This window comes from Chelonia mydas, chromosome 3, assembly GCF_015237465.2.
Source record: "Chelonia mydas isolate rCheMyd1 chromosome 3, rCheMyd1.pri.v2, whole genome shotgun sequence".
NCBI lineage: Eukaryota > Metazoa > Chordata > Testudines > Cheloniidae > Chelonia > Chelonia mydas.
The window spans coordinates 184,215,994-184,238,855 of record NC_057851.1 but is presented as its reverse complement, the minus strand read 5'-3'; the positions used below and the strand labels follow the sequence as shown (position 1 = coordinate 184,238,855).

The window sequence follows — 22,862 nt, the reverse complement described above, 5'->3', positions numbered from 1 at the left end:
ACCCCCCCCCCGAGCGACACAGCTGGGGCAGGGGGAGCAGAGCGGGCTGGGTCGTTCTGCTTCCTGATGCTGGCGCCAGGCCCCCCGCTATCCCCCAGGTCGCTCTGGGCCTGTGGGGCCCCCCAAAGCTGCTGCCTCTGTGGCCCCACAGGCGTTGAGCGCAGCCCAGATCCTCCGCGGGGGGTGGGGGGAAGCAGGTGCTCAGGCTGCGTTGGGCACGCTTAATTGGTAGTGACGGGGCTGTGGAAAAGCCTGAGAAAGATATCTGCAGAGACCAGGAGCTGGTTGTGGGGGAAACCTCAGCTGGGAAGAGATATGAAGCCTCCATGGGATAGTGATACTATTTACCGTTATGGGTTGCTTTGCATCTTCATTAATGGAAGTCCTGAGTGGAGCTGTGTTGTTGTATGGAGGGGGATTCCACCTCCCTGGCTGGTGGATTGGCTCCCCAGCGTACAGTGAGATATTGTGCTGTGTAAATAATCGAGGATACATTTTTAAATGTATATTTTAAACAGGGCATCTAGGGTACCAAGAGTCTGAGAATCCACGACACAGTCTCTTGCTGTAGATGTGCTACAAAAATAAATCTCACTTGCTGCACTCCACCTACTGCGCATGGGAATCCAGTGGGGTTTGTGAAAACTCACTGCAGTGGATAATGACAGGTTTCAGAGTAGCAGCCGTGTTAGTCTGTATTCGCAAAAAGAAAAGGAGGACTTGTGGCACCTTAGAGACTAACCAATTTATTTGAGCATAGTGAGCTGTAGCTCACAAAAGCTTATGCTCAAATAAATTGGTTAGTCTCTTAGGTGCCACAAGTCCTCCTTTTCTTTTCGCGGTGGATCAGAGCTTGCAGAACTGGGGCCTAAGACGGTAACCTCGAGGGAGGGGTCTGCAGAGGGTCTCCAGCACTAACGGTCACCGCCAGCTCTGCAGGCCGAGCGGGGCTTCCACAGCCAGGGAAGGGTGGGGGGCTCAGGATTGCAAGGACAAGCGCCAGCGCAGCACTCCCCTCAGCGGCGCGAGCGGGCAGGAGGACCCCCAGCTGCTGCTCCAGGCCCGGGGGTCCATGCCCCGCCCCCCAGGATGGCCCCGGAACAGACAGCTCCGGTCCGCCCCTCGACCGCCCAGTCTCGGGCCGCTCCTAAGAGATCCCCCTCTAGCCCCGCCCACTCCGCACGAACCGCTCCTTCTGAGACCAGTGCTCCGCTCCCTGTAACATCGCGGGCTTGGAAACCCTGCCACGCAAGATGGCTGCGCCAGCCCCACCCCTCGCCTCGCGCAGACAATGCCTCCGCCCCCGGCCGGCGAGCACTCGCGGGCGAGGCGCGTCCCCGATGACGTCACGCGCAGCGCCAACCTGGCCCCTCCCCCCTGTCTCTTGCCGGCCCTGAAGAGCGGCGAGGCTGAGGCGGCGCGTTCTGGAAGCTTCGCGGCGGGGATCGTTAGTGCGGGTGGGCCAGGGTGATCCGTCTCCATCCGGAGCTCAGAAGCAGCGGGGCGCGGAGGAGTCGCCATGCCGGAGAACGCGGGGTCCAGAGCTTTCCCGGGCGGCAACGGGGGCCGCAAAAGAGGCGCCTACCAGGACAGGGACAAGCCCGCGCAGATCCGCTTCAGCAACATCTCCGCAGGCAAAGGTGCGGCCCGCCCGGCGGGGGCTGGAGCGGGGGAAGAGCGGCCTGGCCCGGGAGAGGCTGGAGCGGGGCGGGGGCGCGGCTCGGCCTGGGGAGGGAGCGGCCTGGCCTGGCCTGGCGAAGGAAGGGGACTGAGGAAATCTTTCTCCCCCAGCTCACAGCGGGAGGGGGGCGGGGGGGCCTCAGACTCGCTCGCTGTCCCATTCCTCCTGCTTCTGTGCGGGGAATAGGAGGCGGCGGCGGCGGCTTCTTCCTACAGTCGCTGACCCCCCCTCAGCCCCATCGTCATGGGTGGGGGGGAGGGGAAGAGACTCCATCACACGGACCCTGCCCCTCTCTCGGCTTTATTGTGAGCGGGTTTTGGAGCAGTCGGGGCCCTCCGCTGTCAGGCTGGCTCAGCGCTCCCCAGGCTGCTCTGGTTCTGCTCTATCATTGTGTACGGTTTTCCTGTTCATGTGGGCCTGCCCGCTTCAGGCACAGCCGCTGGGCCGTTTCTTCCCTTTAGTGAACACAGCATGGGCCTTTTCTGTTGGGAAGAGAGTCTTCTCCCCACCCCCCGGTATACTAGTGGGTTTTTCTTTCTTTTTTTAAATGTAGTAATTGTTATGGTGCCAGGACCAGAAGCTGGTGGAGAATAACGCTATAGTTGGCAATTGACATAAGCCTTGATCAAAATACATGCATTGTAATCCACTATCAGACCAGTGAAACCATTCAGCGTTTTTAAGCCTGTGTGGCACATAATATCGTTCGGACCCCCATTAGATTTTAAAATACTTCATTTAATCATAGAAGATTAGGGTTGGAAGAAACCTCCGGAGGTCATCTAGTCCAACCCCCTGCTCAAAGCAGGACCAACCCTGACTAAATCATCCCAGCCAGGGCTTTGTCAAGCGGGGCCTTAAAAACCTCTAAGGATGGAAATTCCACCACCACCCTAGGTAACCCATTCCAGTGCTTTACCACCCTACTAGTGAAATAGTATTTTTTCATATCCAACCTAGTCCTCCCCCACTGCAACTTGACACCATTGCTCCTTGTTCTGTCATCTGCCACCACTGAGAACAGCCGAGCTCCATCCTCTTTGGAACCCCCCCTTCAGGTAGTTGCTATCAAATCTCCCCTCACTCTTCTTTTCTGCAGACTAAATAAGCCCAATTTCCTCAGCCTGTCCTTGTAAGTCATGTGCCCCAGCCCGGATCATTTTTGTTGCCCTCTGCTGGACTCTCCAATTTGTTCACATCCTCTCTGTTTTGGGGGTCCCAAAACTGGATGCAGTACCCCAGATGTTGCCTCACCACTGCTGAATAGAGGGGAATAATGATGTCCCTCAATCTGCTGGCAGTGCTCCTACTAATGCAGCCCAGTATGCCGTTAGCCTTCTTGGCAACAAGGGCACACTGCTGACTCATATCCAGCTTCTCATCCACTCTAATCCCCAGGTCCTTTTCTGCAGAACTGCTGCTTAGCCAGTCAGTCCCCAGCCTGTAGCGGTGCATGGGATTCTTCCGTCCTAAGTGCAGGACTCTGCACTTGTCCTTGTTGAACCCCATCAGATTTCTTTCGGCCCGATCCTCCAATATGTCTAGGTCACTGTAGACCCTATCTCTACCCTCCAGCGTATCTACCTTTCCCCCCAGCTTCGTATCAACTATGAACTTGCTGAGGGTGCAATCCATCCCATCATCCAGATCATTAATAAAGATGTTGAACAAAACCAGCCCCAGAACCAACCACTGGGGCCAGCGCTTGATACCGGCTGCCAACTAGACATCGAGCCGTTGATCGCTACCTGTTGAGCTTGACAATCCAGCCAGCTTTCTGTCCACGTCATGATCCACCTTAAATAATCAGCTGTTGATTGTGTTTACCACGTTCCAGGGCCTTGTCTACACCACAAAGTTTTGTCAGTAAAAGTTATGCCACTTTAATTAAAGCACTTTAATTAAAAGCACTGTTGTATGTCCACAGTAGCTGCTTGTGTTGGCAGAGCACCACATTAACAGCTGTGGCATCAACACAGAAAGCTGCACTGCAGTAGCTATCCCACTGTGCAACTGGCCGCAGGGTGCTTTGGGAAGGGTTTGCAATGCCTCTTGGGGCAGGTACAGCTTCACATGATCCCCGTTTTTCAATCCCATCGTTCCAGGGGCATCCTAGTAGATTGTCAGTTGCTTTTACAATTTAAGTATGTGGGAGAGGAGAGTATGTCTGGGACAGGGGAGACCGTAGGCTGGCCTACCTATCCTGGGGGAGGACGACCCCTCACATCAGCCCCACTTCTGCTCTGCACACCTGTCCCAGACAGCTCGTTCTGCCTGCCCATGGCTCTCTGATTCCCTCTGGCTCTTCCACAGCCTCCTCAGCTTCTGGCAGCATCGTGAGCAGCTCTGGGAGCTCTCTGTGCTGAGGAATGTCAAAGCAGCACAGCAGTCTTCCCTCTCTTTCCCCCCCTTGCTCCCTGCAGCAGCAGTCTGCCTACCCCTGTGTTCCTAGTGCAGGGCAGAACAGGAGCATTCCATGCTAATGATTTGCTCTTTGTTTCCGAAATGCAGCAGCATGCTCAGCTGTCAGATACTTCCCAGAGCTTTGAAAGGGGAGGGGCACATGCCTGCAGGGCAGCAGAGATCAAAACAGTGAGCAGGGCAGGCATTGTGTGATACTGGTGGAAGCCAGTTATGTGGACAAAACAAACAGCAGCGTCTACACTGACGCTTTGTCGCTTTAACTTTGCAGCAAAAAGCTTTGCCTCTCATGGAGGTGGTTTTAATTTGGCGGCAAGAGAGCAGAGTTTTGCTGCCAAAGGTAGCTTTGTAGTGTGTACACCCCTGTTTTGTAGGCAAAAGGCAGCTTTTGGTGACACAACTTTGTAGTGTAGACAAGGCCCAGGTGTTGGAATCAACCATGAAAGCCATACACTTTATTTTTTCCTAAGTGTATTTATGCCATATCAGTAAGTTTTTCAGACTTTTAATAAACCAGTAAGACTTTTAATAAAGTGGAACTAAATGGCTCTATGTGAGAGTTTGTCAGAGTTTTCTGTCCATTTCTGTTCAGAATGATTATGTTCAGACTGTTATAGTTTTTGTAAATTTCCTTAACATTTACCAGTTTTAATTTAAAGCTGAATGTCAGTTACTGTTGCGTAAAAGCATCTCATTTTCACTCCCTCTTCAGCGGTTGCTGATGCTATTAGAACAAGCCTTGGACCAAAAGGAATGGATAAAATGGTAAGCTTTGATTCACATGTCTGATTATTTTTAAAACCAATTATAAATACTTAAGTAAATATCAAGAGTTTTTTACAAGAATAGTTTCCCTTTTTTTTATATTTGTTAATCATCAAGAAAACTTCTAGTTACATAAACATATATTGATGATTATTGTTGGAAAAGGTACTATATTGAAACTTTAATCGTAGTAAGAAGTCCTTTGGTTTAAAGGGAACATCAAATGTTTTATAGATCTTAATGTGAAAAAATGTCTTCTGCATCTAAGGTCATAAGAATACATTTTAGTCACAGGTATTTTTAGTAAAACTCATGGACAGGTCATGGGCAGTAAACAAAAGTTCATGGCCCATGACCTGTCCATGACTTGTACTATATACCCTGACTAAATCTTGGGGGAGGGGGGTGGCCCAAGAGGGCTGGGGCAGGCTCCCTACCCAGCTCCACGCCTCCCCAGAAGCAACAACAGCCCCCTCAGTCAGCTCCTAGGCGGAGGTGTGGCCAGGCAGCTCTGTACTATGCCCTGAGCGACAGCTCCGCAGTTCCCATTGGCCAGGAACTGCAGCCAGTGGGGGGGCGGTACCAGCATGTGGAGGCAGTGCACAGAGCTGTCTGGCCATGCTTTCCACCTAGGAGCTGAGGGAGGGGAATGTTGCAGCTTCCGGGGAGCCCCCTGAGGTAAGCGCTACCTAGAGCGCGCCTCACCCCATCCCGTGCCCCAGCCCCCTGCCCCCTTCCACACCCAAACTCCTGCTTCTGGTGGGGGCGGGGTGGCCGGATATTGCCCCAGCAGCGGCCAGTGCAACTGGCCCAGGGGCTGCTCGAGCTGCTAGTCGGTCCCCTGTCCAGGCGCACCGGCCACTGCAGACGTCACGGAATCCGTGACGACCTTGACAAACTCTCAGCTTAGTGATAAGTATGTTGTGGGTTTTCTTTTTCCAGATTCAAGATGGTAAAGGAGATGTGATGATTACAAATGATGGTGCAACTATTCTGAAACAAATGCAGGTTCTACATCCTGCAGCCAAAATGGTAAATAACTTTTAATTTCAACCTGTAAACCAGTATATCCCAACCTCGTTGGCAGAAAAATCTAAGGAGGCACCAGATTAATTCAGGGTGTTCATGGAGCCGAGGAGAGGATAAGTGTGGTTCTAGAAAGCTGCAGGGCACTCAAGTACACTGGTGTTGTGGCACAGCAAGTCTGTAATGCACTGAAGTTCTCACCTTGATGCTCTTTACATGGATCTTGGGGGTAGGGACAGCCTAAAAATCCAAATTTCAAATGATGGTTTGAGTGTAATGCAATAATTAAGCTTTATGTATTCTGCGCAACAGTGGTTTATGGGAGGATTCTTAGATTCTGATTAACTGACAGTAAACTAGGAATCCTTACTCTAATCCCTGTCATCATGTCATGGGTTAAAGTTATACTTTGGGATAATGCCTGTATAAATGAGCAGTGTTGCTGGTCAGTCAAGAAGCAAGGACCTCATAGAACATGTTATGTTCTATTTTGCTTATACACAGGTATAAGTGGGATAAAATATGTATGTGTAACTTTTGTAACCATGGAAAAATATATATACGCACAAAATTAAGGAGGAACCAGTCTGTATATTTAAAGTTAATAAGTAAAACCACTCTTTAAGCAATCCCCGATGGAATATTAAATATTTTTTCTTGTTACTTTTATGCACCACTGGTACTTAATTAACTGGTTCCAATAAATCATGTCACAAGTTCTCAAACTGTCTTCATTTAGTTGGTAGAGCTGTCCAAGGCACAAGATATTGAAGCTGGTGATGGCACCACATCTGTTGTTATCATTGCTGGTGCTCTCTTGGATGCATGTTCCAGACTTCTTCAGAAGGGTATGTTTTACTGGTTGGCTTTAATAAATCGAAAAGGGAAGATGCCTGGAAGAGTTAATTATATATAACTGAATTTTAATAAGATTTGTTTTTGGTTAATGAAAGTCCATTAACTATAACTTTTTAGTGGTAAAACACTGATTTGAAAAGTAACTCAAAAGAGTTTTGTTTCTGTACTTATTAATGTCTTATTTCTGGTGGCAGTCTCAAATCTTTTAGCTTCATATTTTTTGAGGTTGAATCTGCTTCCAGTGTTACGGATCAAGTATAGCTATTAAAATGCTTATACCTTATGAAATACCTTAAATACCTTATGAGATACCTTATGAAATTTTTAATAGATAATAGTTCATGATGGGTGAAATAGTCTGGTATGAAGAAATTAACCCAAAATTGGGAGCTAGGAACTCTTGCTGGGCTTTGAGCAAATCACCTGGTGTTTGTAAAATAGAGATATTTATTTCACAGGATTGTTGAGAGGATTGATGTTTGTAAAAGACTTTGAATGTGTAAAGCAGTATAAATTCTTGTGAGCACTAGCAGTTCTGTTGTACCAATTCAGTGAGGCTAACAGCATGCCAGCAGCAACCAGATGCTGTGTGAAGAATCCAGTAGGGGCTGAACAGAACAGTTTATATTCCTTGCTTCAACAAATGGTTTTTATTTTAAATTTCTCTGGTTTTTTTTTTAAAGGTTTGCTTTTCAAACAAAACCTTAAATCGAAAAAAGCTTGCCTCAAATAGGAATTGATCTTTTCCTCTGTTTTACAAGGCAGTCATGCAATGCCTCTCTGCCCCAACAGTGCTCATGCAGGTCAACTCATAGGGTGGCAGGTGAGCCCTGTCAGCTTTTAACCCTACTATCAGAAAAGTACAGTAGGCATATAAGCAGTAGTCCAATGATACTGGTGCTGAACAGTGGAATGGTCTGCAAGGCTAGTGACTTCATTAAATAAGCACATTGGAATTATCAAAGGGGGACGCTTGTAAGTAGTCTCCTATATTAAGGCAGAACTAACTTGTCGGACCTGAAGTGAACTGCATTACCATCTGAGAGGAAGGATGTAGTTAAAACAGTGGACTGGGACTGGAGAGATCTGGATTCAGTTCCCAGTTTTTGTCATGACTTTGTGTGACCATGGGCAAATCACTAGAATCTCTTTGTGCCTCAGTTCTACATGTATAACTTGGGGAATGATGGTACTTCCTTATCTCAGTGGTAAATTCATTAATGACTGAAGCACAGGGATACTGTGTTGATGAGAAGGCCATATAAATATCTGAATAGATCAAATATACCAAAAGTACATGACTGTGTATAAATCTATTAAATATAACCTAGCCTAGAATGGTCCTTATTAATGTAGTATCTCTAGGTAACACTTGGATCTCTCTCTTTGTAAAATGCTGACATAAATTTGTGGGTAGTATCCAGATAGCTAGGAACAGGGTTATTCAGCACATACATGGCCTTTTTGAAAGTTAAGCTTGCAGTAATGTGCTGAATATCCCTTTGTCCTCTCTTGCTGTTTGAGAAATTCAGAATAAATATATGGCAATATCATTTTTCAAATAAAATTATTCAGTTATCACCTTGAAACCTTTGAAACTCGGGAGAAATTACCATAGAACAGTAAAAAAGATCCCAATTAAAGTCTGTTTTCAAGCTCAGTAGTATTGAGTTTGCATGTTAGTGGGCAATTATAGCAGTGATTTCCAACCTTGTCTTACTAGGCACCTTCCCCCCCAGCCCTCACATGCTTGACATCTTGACTTATTACTTGTGTACCCTTACACCATCCCCTGCAGTTATTGCCTCATCTTGCTAGTTTCTGTCCTCTTTTTTTCCTTCTTTTCTTCATATTTTGCCATTCTCATTTTTGTTCGTCCTGCCTCGTTTCTTGTCCCACCTCCCAAAGGCTCTGCTCTCTTTTCTTCCCCCTTTACTGCTGCCAGCTGCCCATTCTCTCTAAACCTTCTCCAGTTGCTGGTGTTAGCCAGCAGTACTGTCTGCAAGCTCGTCTCTTGCTATAGAAGCAAGAAGTATGGTTTACAGAAAGCGTGTGTGTACCACCAAGAGCAGAAGTAGGGGATGTGCAGCTGGTATTGGCAGCCAAGCAGCTCCTTGTGACAAGGCAAAGGGATATTGGGTGCATCCTGAAGTTGTCTGGAAAAACCCCTTTGGGGGTGATGGTACACCATAAAGGAACTACTGTTAAGGTTACTTAGGTCTAAACTCTGTTTTATATAATAAAGGTTTTACAAACCTAGTATGAATATCTTTGTTTTTATGACCCTCTTAAAGCTAATGAATACAGTTTTGTGGGATATAAGTATTTGGGCTTCAAACACTTCAGGGAGATAATGTGTTGTACTGGCTCAGTAGGACTAATAAGTAAAATTGAGGCAAGTTCACTTTTATTATTTGTAGTTTTCTCTACTTGAATAATGAAACTGTTTCTGTTGAAATGTTAGTTTTAGATAATTTGTCACTATCAGTCCAAAAATCAATGGGTGTTGTAAGTGGAATGAACCAGCTTCTGAAATTTTAAGAAAATCAGATGATTAAGTTAAGTGAACAATTAGTCTGAAAACTTGAATTTAAACTTCTAATAGGAATTCATCCCACCATCATTTCGGAGTCATTCCAGAAAGCTTTGGATAAGAGTATTGAAGTCTTGACCGACATGGGACAGCCAGTTGAACTAAGCGACAGAGAAACCTTGCTAAATAGTGCGACTACTTCACTGAATTCAAAGGTAGTAATTATCCAGTTAGTTGGGGTGGATGGGGGGTTATTCAGCCTAACTTCTGTGTAAATTAAGTGTATGTGTTCGTGGGTATTGTTTTATACATTTTCTCACTCTGCATGTCATTTGTTCCTTCTATATTTCTATAGTATTTAGCAAAATGAATTCTCTAGGTGCTACCATAATACAAACAATAAATACTGATCTTTAAGTTCAGTAATTCATCCATTTATTAGCTGAATTCAGATCTTCTTTGAAATAGACTGTTTTCTTTGTACTTACTTTTTTTGTGTGTGTTTTATATTGTTTCATATGTGCCGGATTAATTGGGACAATAGATAATTTCAGTAACTGTTCCTGGTCTACTAGAGCGAGCTGACTTTTCATGATGCTGCAATTGATTGGCATTAACTTGCAACCTAAAAATTGAACTGAATTTAATCCTAGTCACGTTTCAGTTTTAAATTTTTATCTGCTATATTTCGGTAACACCTAAGATCACTAAAGCTGAAAGAACAGTGAAAAAAATTGTCCTCTCTTTCAGTTGGCTTACTTCGAGCATTTACCGTTGTCTTGTGTGTAGCTCGTTACACTATTTTCTCTGTTCATGTGGGTTTTTCACACTGCACTAAGGGAGAAACTTTTTTTAAACAGTCATTTTAAGCTGAACTCCCCAAATTGTCAGGGAAAGCTCCCAGAAGCAGCTTATTTCTATTCCCTAAAAAGATGAGATTTCAAGTTTACTATGCCTTTAAATGCAAAGACTAGGAAGACCATTTTCATGTAGTTCTATTACATTTTTGAATCAAGTGTTTACTTTAAAAATGTTTCCTCCATATTTGAATAATGTTGCAGTTGATTACAAGTTTTACCTACCATATCTGTTTTCTGATCCTGTTTGCAAAATCCATGCCATTCTTGTATGTCAAGTTAAATGTTTTCTTATTTGCTTTTTTTAATGGGGGAGGAGGGGCCAGAGATCATGCCACCCCCTGATCAGCACAGAGCAGGGGCCTGCGTGCAGAGATCTCACCCTTCTATTGTGGAAATGATGTTGGTTGCCTTTGTGGCACAATCTGTCTCCTTCCTGGGACCCTGCTGAGAGCTTTCCAAAGCCAGAATCTGTACAGGGGGAAGGGGTTTGGGAAGGTCCACATTGGGCAGCAGAGATGTATAAATGGGTCACTTCCCCCATGGGTCCTGTGGAGTCTATGCAAAAAAGAATAATACAGACCCAGGCTGTACTTTCTTTTCTCTACAAGTCACTGTGCATTAGGGAATTCATTTTAAAGGCATCTCCTGGGGATGACTGAAGACAAAGAGTGGTCTTTCCAACAGAAAAATGTGGGGCAGAGCTCTTAGGTTTCCTTCAGTGTTCTACCTGTATGCCAGGTCGCAATACAATTCACTCAGATTTGGTCCGGCCAACCCTGTCATGACGGGGGTGGCCAGGCCAAATTCAAGTGGTGGCACAACCCCATGAGTAAGTGGGAAGGCTTGCTGTACCCTCTATAAAGTTTGATGTGCCTACCCCCCCAATTGAGAACCATTGTGCTAGGCCTGAGCATAGTTTTTACCACAGAAGCAATTGTCCTACCTTTTGTTGGTAACCCAGCATGTACGAGTAAAACTACAGTAATAAATTAGTTATTGGCGGGGAAAAAATTAAGAAATCAGATTTCATTTTCAAACTATGTAGGTTATAAACACAAAAAAGAAAAACAATGAGATTATGAATGCCTTGCGAGTGTAATTTTGAAATTGGTATTATCTTAATTTTGATTATACCACTAAATTGCATTATTTTTCAGTTGGGTAAAATTTTGTAAGTGTTCTTCCTCACACTAAGTTTGTTTATCTTAATTAAATCCCTTTAGGTTGTATCTCAGTACTCTAGTCTCCTTTCTCCAATGAGTGTGGATGCAGTGATGAAGGTGATTGATCCAACTACAGCTAGCGGTGTAGATCTTAGAGATGTCAAAATTGTTAAAAAGCTTGGGTAAGTAGCAATCCGTATCTAGCAATTCTGTTAATTAAAGTAACTTGTACAACTCTTAAAAATTGCTTCCCTAAAACATTAATTTCATGTTTTACTACTCTTGTTTCCAGTGGAACAATTGATGATTGTGAACTGGTTGAAGGACTAGTCCTCACTCAGAAGCTGGCGAATACTGGTGTAACTAGAGTGGAAAAAGCCAAGATTGGTCTCATTCAGTTTTGCCTGTCTGCTCCAAAGACTGATGTGAGTTAGCTTGGCCTGCCAAATTTAATATCTTCGTGCATGGGGATTTACATGTAATCATACAATGAAGAAAAAAATATACCCCTTAAGGGCTTGTCTACCCTACAGAAGCCTTCGCAGTAATTCAGTCGGCTCTTGGTGTCCACACTACCCTCCTCCTGCTGGTGGTGCGCATCCTCACTAGGAGCGCTTGCACTGACTGAAGTGGGGCACGGACAGCCGTGTGGGGCACACAGCAAGAGCCCCCCACCCAGCGGCGGGGTGACAGTCTGAGCTGTGAGCCTGGCATCACTTTCACGGCTGTCTTTTGCTCAGAGCAGCAGGTCAGGACTCACAGCTGGAGCTCTATGCTGTGAATTTGAGTCCTGCACTGGGCTCACAGCTCAGGCTGTCACCCTGGGGTGGGGGCTCCAGCTATGAGCCTGGCACCCAGCTGACAGCTGCGGGAGGGCCAGCTTAGCCCAGCATTGAGCCTCCTAGCAGTGAAATTAACATTCTTGTCAGTTTCAGGTGAGCCCAGCAGCCATGAAACTGACAAAAATGACAGCCAACAGCCAAAGTTGCCTTGCCCTAACTACAGGAACATAAGTGCTATGTCTCTTGTGGAGGTGGAGTTATATGATGTCAGTTAGCAGGCCACTTACTTCGGCGGAAGCAGCATTCTAGTGTAGACATTGAGATGATTAGGTCCATGTAAGCTGCCTTATGTCAACCTAACTCTAGTGTAGACCAAGCCTAAGTCTGTTATCAGTAATACATAACTTTCCTGTTCCGTAAATTATATCAGAAGCCCATTAGTTTTAAACTTATCATGTAGTAGTAAAAGGTTGTAACTTAAAACCACAGGTCCTTGCATTGGCACATTAAAATGTATGTGGATGCAATGGTGTATTCAGTCTTGTTTGCCTTGGATCGCAACTGCACTGAATTATAGAAACAGCATGGTATACCTAGAAATGTACTTAAATTTGAGCTTAAATTCAGTAATTTTTGAAGACATTAAATGTTTTTCTCTTTTAATAGATGGACAACCAGATTGTTGTTTCTGACTATGCTCAAATGGATAGAGTATTGCGCGAAGAGAGAGCCTACATTCTAAACTTAGTTAAACAAATTAAAAAGGCTGGATGCAATGTGCTGCTCATTCAGAAGTCTATTCTACGGTATGCTAACTGCCTGAAAAAACAACACTTCTGTTTACTCCAATCTAATAGTTACTTAGTAAAGCATCGGTACTCTTCATAAGCTGAATTGTAACACTAACATCAAGGGGGGCAATTTCAAACACTGGTTGCCTGTGAAACCCTTGTACTTTCAGTGAGCATGGAGGTTCTGTCACACGCCCTCTGAACAATTAACATACCTCCCACTTCACAATTTTTATGTAGTTTTTTTATAAGCCAGTACTGAAATTCTTCAGTGGGTTTTTATTACTAACTCTGACACAAATCCTAATTATAACTGATAATCACATGCTAGCAATATTGGTTTTATAGTGTTGTGCATTCATTGTTTGCATTGTCCTTGATTTTAGGGATGCTCTTAGTGATCTAGCGCTACATTTCTTGAACAAAATGAAGATCATGGTGATTAAAGATATTGAAAGAGAAGACATTGAATTTATATGTAAGGTAAGGAAGTGTTTTATTTAAATAGCTATGCTGAAGGATATCTATACCCTATCACTACTATATAACTTAAATGGACATAACACCTTGTTTTATTGGAGTGGACTTTGTGACACCCCCCCACACACACACATCGTCTCTCCCTCCCTCCGTGTGTGTGTGTGTGTACACAGTACGAATAAACAGGATAAATATCTCCAAAAGACTTAACTATACTCTATATAGCAACTATATAGTTAACTATAGCAAATGGTCAGACTCTAGTGGGGAGAGAAAAGTAGGGCATCAAAAGAATGAGGAGTACTTGTGGCACCTTAGAGACTAAAATTTATTTGATCATAAGCTTTCATGGGCTAAAGCCCATCTTTTTGCTGATACAGACTAACACGGCTACCAGTCTGAAATCTGAATGAAAGCAGTTATGAACCAACTATAATGTATAGAAAGTACGCTAAACTGTATGTTTTGCTTGTTTTATTTGTGGTTTAACTTGTTCCTGTAGACAATTGGAACCAAGCCAGTTGCTCACATTGATCAGTTCATTGCTGATACATTGGGATCTGCTGAATTGGCAGAGGAGGTCAACCTAAATGGTTCCGGGAAGCTAATAAAGGTAAGGAACAGAAATGAACATCTTTCCTTGCTGATTATAAGATAATATAATTTTAAGGAGAGATACCTCACAACTTGCCTTTTGTAGAAATGAATGTGAGCTGTAACTTTTTAGGTTTTTCTGTAGTATGCAATAGTATTTACTTCTATTATCGTTGGTATTACTGTAGCACTGAGGACCCCTAGTCATGGACTCCTCTTTATGCTAGATGCTGTGCAAATGCACAGCAAAGACAGTCCCTGTCCCAATAGGCTTACTTGATTGTATTGACTTTGAAAACTTGATGTGGTTTACCAGAGCTCAATCTCCATTAAGTAACTGAATATGTCAAGTCTCAGGTGTTAATCCAGTATAACTTCCGTTCCCTGCTAATAGGTAATGTCCCAGATTTTAAATTTCCCTAAGGTTTTTTTGGTCCAACTGTGGTTTTTATGTTACAGATTACAGGCTGTGCAAGCCCTGGAAAAACTGTTACAATTGTGGTACGTGGATCCAACAAACTAGTTATGGAAGAAGCTGAGCGTTCAATTCACGATGCTCTGTGTGTCATACGTTGTTTAGTGAAAAAAAGGTAATGCTTTCTATTATGTAGTGGCTTCATATACCAGTTATACAGTAAACTGTAACCACTTAAACATTTGTCAAAGGCCACAGCTTGTATTTTTTTAATAGAATTTTACTTTTTTTTCCTCCCCCAGAGCTCTAATTGCGGGAGGGGGAGCACCAGAGATAGAATTAGCACTGCGCTTGAATGAGTATGCTCGCACTTTGAGTGGTATGGACTCGTACTGTGTCCGTGCATATGGAGATGCAATGGAAGTCATCCCATCTACACTGGCTGAAAATGCAGGCCTTAACCCTATTTCTACTGTAACAGAGCTGCGAAACAGACATGCACAAGGAGAGAAAACAGCAGGCATTAATATCAGAAAGGTAATATACAGAAGGATTATACATCCGTGATGGTAAATTAAAATGTTCGGTCCTTTTTTTGAGGAAAAAATACTTGAGAATAAAGACAGACAAAGGTTGCCCATGTTGTAGCCCAAAACTGTCCTTCGTCAACCTCCCAGATCGCTGCAACATAACAATTGAGCATTTTCATGGTCTACGATACCAGATAACCAGTGTTTTTAAAAACTGACTAATTAGAAGAACTGGTTAGGAATCTTATCAGAAATTTTTTTGATGGGAAGTGCCCTTTTTGCAAAAAATTAAATATTCCAGCTGAAAACTTCAGTTTTGTTGGGGAAAATTGAAATGATGACTTCTAAGTAGGCTGCCTGGGATCTGCAGGGAGGCAGAGCAACCCAGCTCTCCAGCTCCCCTGCAGCTTGGGTGCCTCTCTTCTTGTCATCTTCCAGATGGGCAGCCAACATGCCAAAAAATTCTGTGTTGGTTCTCCTGAAATGGAATTTTTCAGAATTTCTGTCTAACGAGAAATATCAAGGTTTTTACTTTGTCTTAAATGGGACAATGTTTGATACCAAAAACATTAATTTTCCATGGGTTGGAAATTGTATTTTCCAGCCATTTTTGTTAGTTAATAATGTATTTCTCTGCTAAAAGTCTCAGGTGCACTCAAAAAATCCTGTAGTGGGTGTGGGGGGGAGGGGGGAGAGGATGAGTTAACAGACTCTGCCATGACATCCAGTGAAATGTTACTCTCAGTAGTTCGTTGTTTTTTTTTCTTTAAGCCATAAGAATGAGCGGTATCACTTTTTTTGAAAATTAACATTTTTAGATGCGTGAGCACAGGATGTAGCCACCAGGGAAAATATCTGCTCAGTCTGTGGCTGTGAGCTGGCCTATTTTTTGACGCCCTCCCGTTTGCTTCCTCTGTAGCTTGGAGTGTCTAGCTTCTTGCCTGGGCATTGGACCAGACAGTAGCATTGGGTGGGCATAGCTTCACAAGTATCTGGTGTTGAGTGGATTTCCTGAGTATTGCAACATAAATTTTGTACCACAGCATTCCTGTTGGGAACTGAATGGGTTCAAATGAACTGTATATGGCCATCTACTAATAAAGTACTTTTTCTCTTTAAACTGTGGTGGGCAGGGGGGCTACTGGGGATAATTTACAAGTATGTTTTAATCATCTTTGTGGCATCTGCTTTATACAAACTGAGGATACAATTCTGATTCTGTAGGGTGGAATTTCCAATATCCTGGAGGAGTTGGTGGTCCAGCCTCTGTTGGTGTCTCTCAGTGCGCTGACACTAGCTACAGAAACTGTCCGCAGTATTCTTAAGATTGATGATGTGGTAAGTAATATTTTTGATTATTATTTTCATGTTCTGTTTTATGTTATATGACAGTGCTGCAAATAAGATATATCCCTTATGTTAAGGATTAGTATTTAAAGTAAATATTTTACCATTATTGTATTTCATACCCTTATATTCCTAGGAGTTATATGCCATTTACATGTAATTCAGCAGTCTTCCGATAACTGAAACAATCCTTGTGGGAAAACAGTAACCAAAACCAAGTATTGGTAAATACAGCAGCCAGTTTAATGTACAGAATACAAAAGGATTATATGTGGAGGGGTATCTTTAAAGTGAGGGATGTTGATAATTGTTTCCCATCCACAATTGCCTGATGATGTTAACTCATCTTTGCAGGTGAACACTCGATAAGGTGACTAAAGGAAATGGCAGTACAGGCAAGAGTACCATGGCGTAGTTTTGGAGTAAGGGATTCTGTGAAGAAACCAATGTCAAGCATTCTGCTAAAACTCACTTAAGTTTATGTACTTTTATCAACTTAATTTAATAAAATCTCTGGTTTCAAGAGGCAAATTTTGTTTGTAAATGAAGGGGAATATTCTATAACTGAAACTTTGCATTAAAAACTCTGGCGAGAGTAGTACTAAAACAAATTAAAATTTTACCAGTTTTGCTCTGTAATAATCATGCACATTCTTTCACACTAATCCTGTTTTAATAAGTAAGAAATCTTCAGTGCAAGTTGTTAGCTTCTGTAATCTCTAGTTTAAAATAATTGTCTTACTATGGAATCTTATCAGTAGCTGCACTACCTCAGATCTGTTTCTCTTCAAAAGTTGTCCAAAACAGTAATATTTCCTATCTAGAAAACCTGACTAACATCCATCCTCTCTTACCCAGGGAGTTGCTACAGCCATTAGGGTGCATGGCAAGTATAGGATTGTACTGTGCCCTATCATTTCAAATGTACATTTCTTTCTGCAAATGTCTCTTCATCCATTCATGCCTATATGCAAGTGTATTTCCTCTCAGCCCATAGCCCTTCAATAAACTTCATTGTACTTCAGCTACCTAGAACAATGTCTTCTAGCTTTTAATTGCTGAAGTTTCCTTCGTTAACTGTAAATGGAAATACTTACTAGTTGACATTCTTTAACAGTAAATTTCAGGGCCACATTCTAGTGTTTGGTCACTAGTTGCCATGCTAGCTTAGTAATAAACCTGCCAAACACAGCCTAATACAGGATTGAAAAGCTGATCTAATCTTGTAAATACCAATTTAGGTATTTTCTGTCTAATTTTTCATGTTTGGACTTCATGGAAATATGCTGCCAAAACCAATCCCACACTGACTATACAGGACTTTGCGCAACCTAAGACTTCTTAATATTAAACACCTTTTGATGTAGGTGCTCAACAGTTGATAAATATACCAAGTATCAATTCTTGGCTTCTGATATCCCCATTCAGCAAGTAATGTAAATCAGTAAGCCAGCTTCCATATTTGATAGTTATTAAATGACGGGAGTAGTAATTAGTTACACAAAAATGGACTATTACCCACATTATCATAGTGCAGCATGATGTAGGAAAATGCTTCTGACTCCTGTGGAGTATTAACTGGAGTACAGTCTTTTCTAAGAAAACAATAATGTAGCAGGACTTCAGTCCTCACTAATCATTCAAATGGCCTTTCTATCTTGCCCGCCAGTGGGCCCTGCCAATCAGCGCCTCCTGCGTGCCATTGATCAGATGTTTTGCAGCATCTGGAGGGGAGGGGAGCAAGGGCACAGCATGCTCAGGGGACGGGGCGGAGCAGGGGTGGGAAGAAGCGGGGCCTTGGGGGAAGGGGTGGAGTGGAGGAAGAGCCAGGGGGAGCACCCCCTGGCAGATTAGAAACTCAGCATGTGTGTCCCGGGCCCAGCATCCCCCCTAGGGACAGCCCTGGTCCTAACTGTGGAGGATATTAAAAGCATGACCATCTTAGGCCTGGTCTACACCACGGGCTTAGGTCGAATTTAGCCGTGTTAGGTCGATTTAAAAATGACAGCGTCCACACAACCAACCCCATTCCGTTGGCCTAAAGGGCTCTTAAAATTAACTTCTGTACTCCTCCCCGATGGGGGGAGTAGCGTTCAAATCTACCTTGCTGGGTTGAATTTGGGGTAGTGTGGATGCAAATTGACAGTATTGGCCTCCAGGAGCTATCCCAGAGTGCTCCATTGTGACCGCTCTGGACAGCACTTCGAATTCCGATGCACTAGCCAGGTACACAGGAAAAGCCCCGGGAACTTTTGAATTTCATTTCCTGTTCAGTCAGCGTGGCGAACTCGGCAGCAAAGGTGACAATGCAGTCCCCCCAGAATCGTAGAGCGTAGAATGTTTCTACGCTCCCCTTATCGCTGTCCCTGAGGTTATCGCAGATTAGAAAGCGAAAAAAACGCACTTGCGATGACATGTTTTCCGAGCTCATGCAGTCCTCCCACACTGATAGGGCACAGCCTAATCCATGGAGGTGTTCAGCGGCAGAGGCCAGGAAGTAATTGAGTGCGAAGAGCAGAGGCAAGATGTGATGCTGAGGCTAATGGGGGAGCAAAGGGACATGAAGCATCTGTTGGAGCTGCAGGAAAGCCAACAAGAGCACAGACCCACGCTGCATCCACTGTATAACTGCCTGCCCTCCTCCCCAAGTTCCATATCCTCCTCACCCAGACGCCCAAGAATGTGGAGGGGGAGGCTCTGGGCACCCAGCCACTCCACTCCAGAGGACGGCCCAAGCAACAGAAAGCTGTCATTCAAACAGTTTGATTTTTAGTGTGGGTATAATAAGCAATCGGGCCTTGTCCTTCCCTCCTCCCCCACCCCAGCTGGGCTACCTTGTCTGTCATCTTTTTTTTTTTTTTTTTTTAATTAATAAAGAATGCATGGTTTCAAAACAATAGTTACTTTATTTCAAAGGGGGGAGGGTGGTTGGCTTACAGGGAATTAAAATCAACAAAGGGGGGTGGGTTTGCATCAAGGAGAAACACACACAACTGTCACACCAAAGCTTGGGCAGTCATGAAACTGGTTTTCAAAGCCTCTCTGGTGCGCAGCACGCCTTGCTGTGCTCTTCTAATCGCCCTGGTGTCTGGCTGCTCAAAATCAGATGCCAGGCAATTTGCCTCAACCTCCCACCCTGCCATAAACGTTTCCCCCTTATTCTCACAGATATTATGGAGCACATAGCAAGCAGCACTAACAATGGGAATGTTGGTTGCGCTGAGGTCTGACCTAGTCAGCAAACAGCGCCAGCGAGCTTTTAAATGTCCAAAGGCACATTCTACCACCATTCTGCACTTGCTCAGCCTATAGTTGAACTGCTCCTTACTACTGTCCAGGCTTCATGAGCCATGGGAGTAAGCAGTAGGCTGGGGAAGGTGCGACCGTGCAGTGCTGCTGGCTGGGAGAGCAGCCTGAGGCAGAAGCCTCCAGCTTGCATGATATTCCAGGCAGGACTGAATCTCCATGAGACAAAACTTAAAGAAGAGAATGACCTGGAGTCTCTGGCTCCCATTCGGTGCTCTAAGAGGAGAATAGTCATGTCTGTCTAGGTGCCCCTGATCGACCTCACCAAGGTCTGCCAGGAGCATCCAGGAGACATACGACAGTTATCAGTCCTACTTCACCGGCTGCCGCGAAGGCAAGGAGCTGCTGCAGTGTAGCAATGCAGTACTGCGTCTGCCAGCAGTACCCAGGAGACGTACGGTGAGCTGAGCGGGCTCCATGCTTGCCGTGGTATGGCATCTGCACGGGTAATCTAGGGAAAAAAGGTGCGAAATGATTGTCTGTTGTTGCTTTCACAGAGGGAGGGGGCCCTGATGACGTACCCAAAACCACCCACGACAATGTTTTTGCCCCATCAGGCAATGGGAGCTTAACTCAGAATTCCAGTGGGCAGCGGAGACTGCAGGAACTGTGGGATAGTACCCACAGTGCACCGCTCTGTAAGTCGATGGTAGTGAGGATGCACTCCGCCGACTTAATGTGCTTAGTGTGGAAATATGCAATCCACTATAAAATCAGTTTTTAAAAATTGACATATAAAATCAACCTAATTTCGTAGTGTAGATATACCCGTAGAGAATGTCCTCTTGTTGGACACACTCTAAATGGACTAAAATTTTTCATGTACAGCTAGTGCTGTGTTTACTCCTGAGGGAATTCTGTGCCAAAAAATTAAAAATTCTGCACATGCTATTTTAAAATTCTGTGTATTTAATTTGTCAAAATAACAATATAATCACTCCAGTTTCAATTATTTTGATCATTTATTTCAAAATACCTGTCAACAATACACACGACAACAAAAAAGATTCCCCTAGGTGTAGAGTTAAAGAAACCCCTATGACAACCCAGTTCCAGGTGCAGGGGGCTGCGTGGGGCCCCCCAGAGCCCAGACACCCACAACCCTCTTTATCCCCAGAGCCTTTTACTTCCCCCTCAGCCCCCAGCTTTACTGTCTATCAGGGGACGCGGTGTGCTGCGGCCCTGCCCATCCTCCCCCTTTGCCAGAGATGTCACCTGCGCCCTCTCCCATTTCCAGGAGAATGAAGATCAAGTCTGGTAGCCAGAGCGTGCAGCCTCTATCCCTGCTGCACTTGGCACTCTGCTCAATGTGAGCTTTGCTCTGCAGAGTCCAGCGGCCCTAGTGGTGGCCAGAAGCTCTGCAGTCCCAATTCTGCAGGAGAAACATGGAATTCTGCGCAAATTCTGCATTGTGTAGTGGTGCAGAATTCCCATAGGAGTATCCAATGCATCCGATGAAGTGAGCTGTAGCTCACGAAAACTTATGCTCAAATAAATTTGTTAGTCTCTAAGGTGCCACAAGTACTCCTTTTCTTTTTTCACAGGAGTATGTATCGCCAACAATTAGTTTTAAACAATATTCAAATCCATTCACTACTTTTGTTCTTTTTAGGGTATCCCTAATTAGGATTTTCCTTGTGAGTGTTCACTGGGGACTTAAAGGAGCAGGGAGTTTTAGTATACTACTTCTACCTCCAGAGATGAGTTTATACTTGAGGCATGCAAGGATTTCAAAAGTTTACTTTAAATAATCTTCACAGTATCGCTGCTCCAGATGCTGCTACTTTTGGAATAGAATGAGGTATTCCAACTCAGCAGTAAGGGGCTGGTAAAGGTGCAACTGGAACCCTCCACAGCATATTCTTGCCCTGTTGCTATTATGGATGAGCATTAAAACAGATTTCCCCTTCCTCAAATGTGCTTATAGTAGCCCATATAGCAAGAAGAAGTTTTAAGAGCTACTCAGGTGGCCTTTGGCCAATTAACTGTCCCCAGTTTGGCAGGGCCAAGCTCTTCCTCTGGAGTGACATTCCCATGGTCCCATTAAATGAAAGCTGGCAGCAGGATGCCAGAAATAAACTTTCTTACTAGCTCTCTAACCAAGGAAGCTATGGGAATGGAGAGGGTAGCACCTTCTCTGTGCCCATTCCTTAACTGATCAGACTTGATTGCCAGCATTGGCACAATCACATTGCAAGCATATGTAGTGGGGACTGCACCACCATGCCATCCTTTAAGGCTCAGCAGTGCTTTTGCCTTGGTCCTTAATAATTACATTCAAGATATCTAGTGCTTCAGTAACATTTTGTTACAGTCTGTGTGCATGCATACTTCCACTTCATTGGCATCTATAAAAATTTCAAAAGGAGACTTATACACTTTTTATAGGGTAAATCCATCTACATACAGGTACATATTTAATAATTTTCTTAGTAGAGGCATTAGCAGCCTGCTGCACATCCTTATATCCTACACCAGGTAACACTAAAGCACTAGATGGGTTTTGCAGGTTACAACGCTGGTAGCCTTAAAAGGCCATACCATTCCATGGCTTGTTTGGAATAAGTTTTTTTAAAAGGCCAAAACTAATTGGATTCAAAAAAAGAATTAGATAAGTTCATGGAGGATAGGTCCATCAATGGCTATTAGCCAAGATGGTCAGAGATGCAACACCATGCTCTGAGTAGCCCTGAGCCTCTGACTGCCCGATGCTGGGACTGGATGACAGGAGATGGATCATTTGATGACTGCCCTGTTCTGTTCATTGCCTTTGAAGCATCTGGCAGTGGCCACTGTCGGAAGACAGGATACCGGGCTAGATGAACCATTGGTCTGACCCAGTATGGCCATTCTTATGTAAGAGTTAAAATAATTTAAAATGTACTATTTTTTGTGCACTTTATTTATTTTGCACAACCTCCTCTGGCCTCACCTGGACCCTTCTATCATCCCCACCTTGTGGGAATCAGAACCTGCTCTAATCCACTCCCTGTACAATGCAGCGTTTTTCCATTCACTGTATTTCTCCATGGCCTTGTACAACTTTAAATAACGGGTGTGAGTCACCTATTATTTTGTTAGGATGACTATTTTGACAGTAACAGGTTGACATCACTCCTTTTATTTAATGGTCAGTTATCTATGGTTCCAAAAATATTACATGTAGACACACCTGAGCTTGGGAATTGGGTTCTAAGGAGAAAGATGTGCTCCTTGGAGTGAAAGGTTTGAAAGTTTCCACTAGTAGGTACGACTAGGACTCTTAAGACAAACATGTGGCCCATGGGCCAGGTGCACTCTGCCTGATGGG

At 44.2% G+C, this 22,862-nt stretch overlaps 1 protein-coding gene across 1 annotated transcript; it reads left to right on the top strand.

The window, feature by feature from the left end:
* Positions 1-1,220: 1,220 nt before the first annotated feature.
* On the top strand, positions 1,221-16,777 carry CCT4 (chaperonin containing TCP1 subunit 4). The gene is made up of 14 exons (XM_037896006.2): positions 1,221-1,640; positions 4,815-4,867; positions 5,810-5,899; positions 6,633-6,741; positions 9,357-9,499; positions 11,368-11,489; positions 11,600-11,732; positions 12,756-12,895; positions 13,267-13,363; positions 13,863-13,973; positions 14,414-14,544; positions 14,672-14,906; positions 16,124-16,237; positions 16,601-16,777. Exons 1-14 carry the CDS (start codon positions 1,520-1,522, stop codon positions 16,613-16,615), a joined length of 1,614 nt encoding a protein of 537 aa, XP_037751934.1. The 5' UTR covers positions 1,221-1,519; the 3' UTR covers positions 16,616-16,777.
* Positions 16,778-22,862: the final 6,085 nt, after the last annotated feature.

Bases quoted from the DNA above. Each gene is read 5' to 3' on its own strand.
- CCT4 (XM_037896006.2), top strand. From the start codon at position 1,520: ATGCCGGAGAACGCGGGGTCCAGAGCTTTCCCGGGCGGCAACGGGGGC. The intron at 11,490-11,599 runs GTAAGTAGCAAT...TCTTGTTTCCAG, and splicing joins AAAATTGTTAAAAAGCTTGG to TGGAACAATTGATGATTGTG. The intron at 14,545-14,671 runs GTAATGCTTTCT...TTCCTCCCCCAG, and splicing joins CGTTGTTTAGTGAAAAAAAG to AGCTCTAATTGCGGGAGGGG.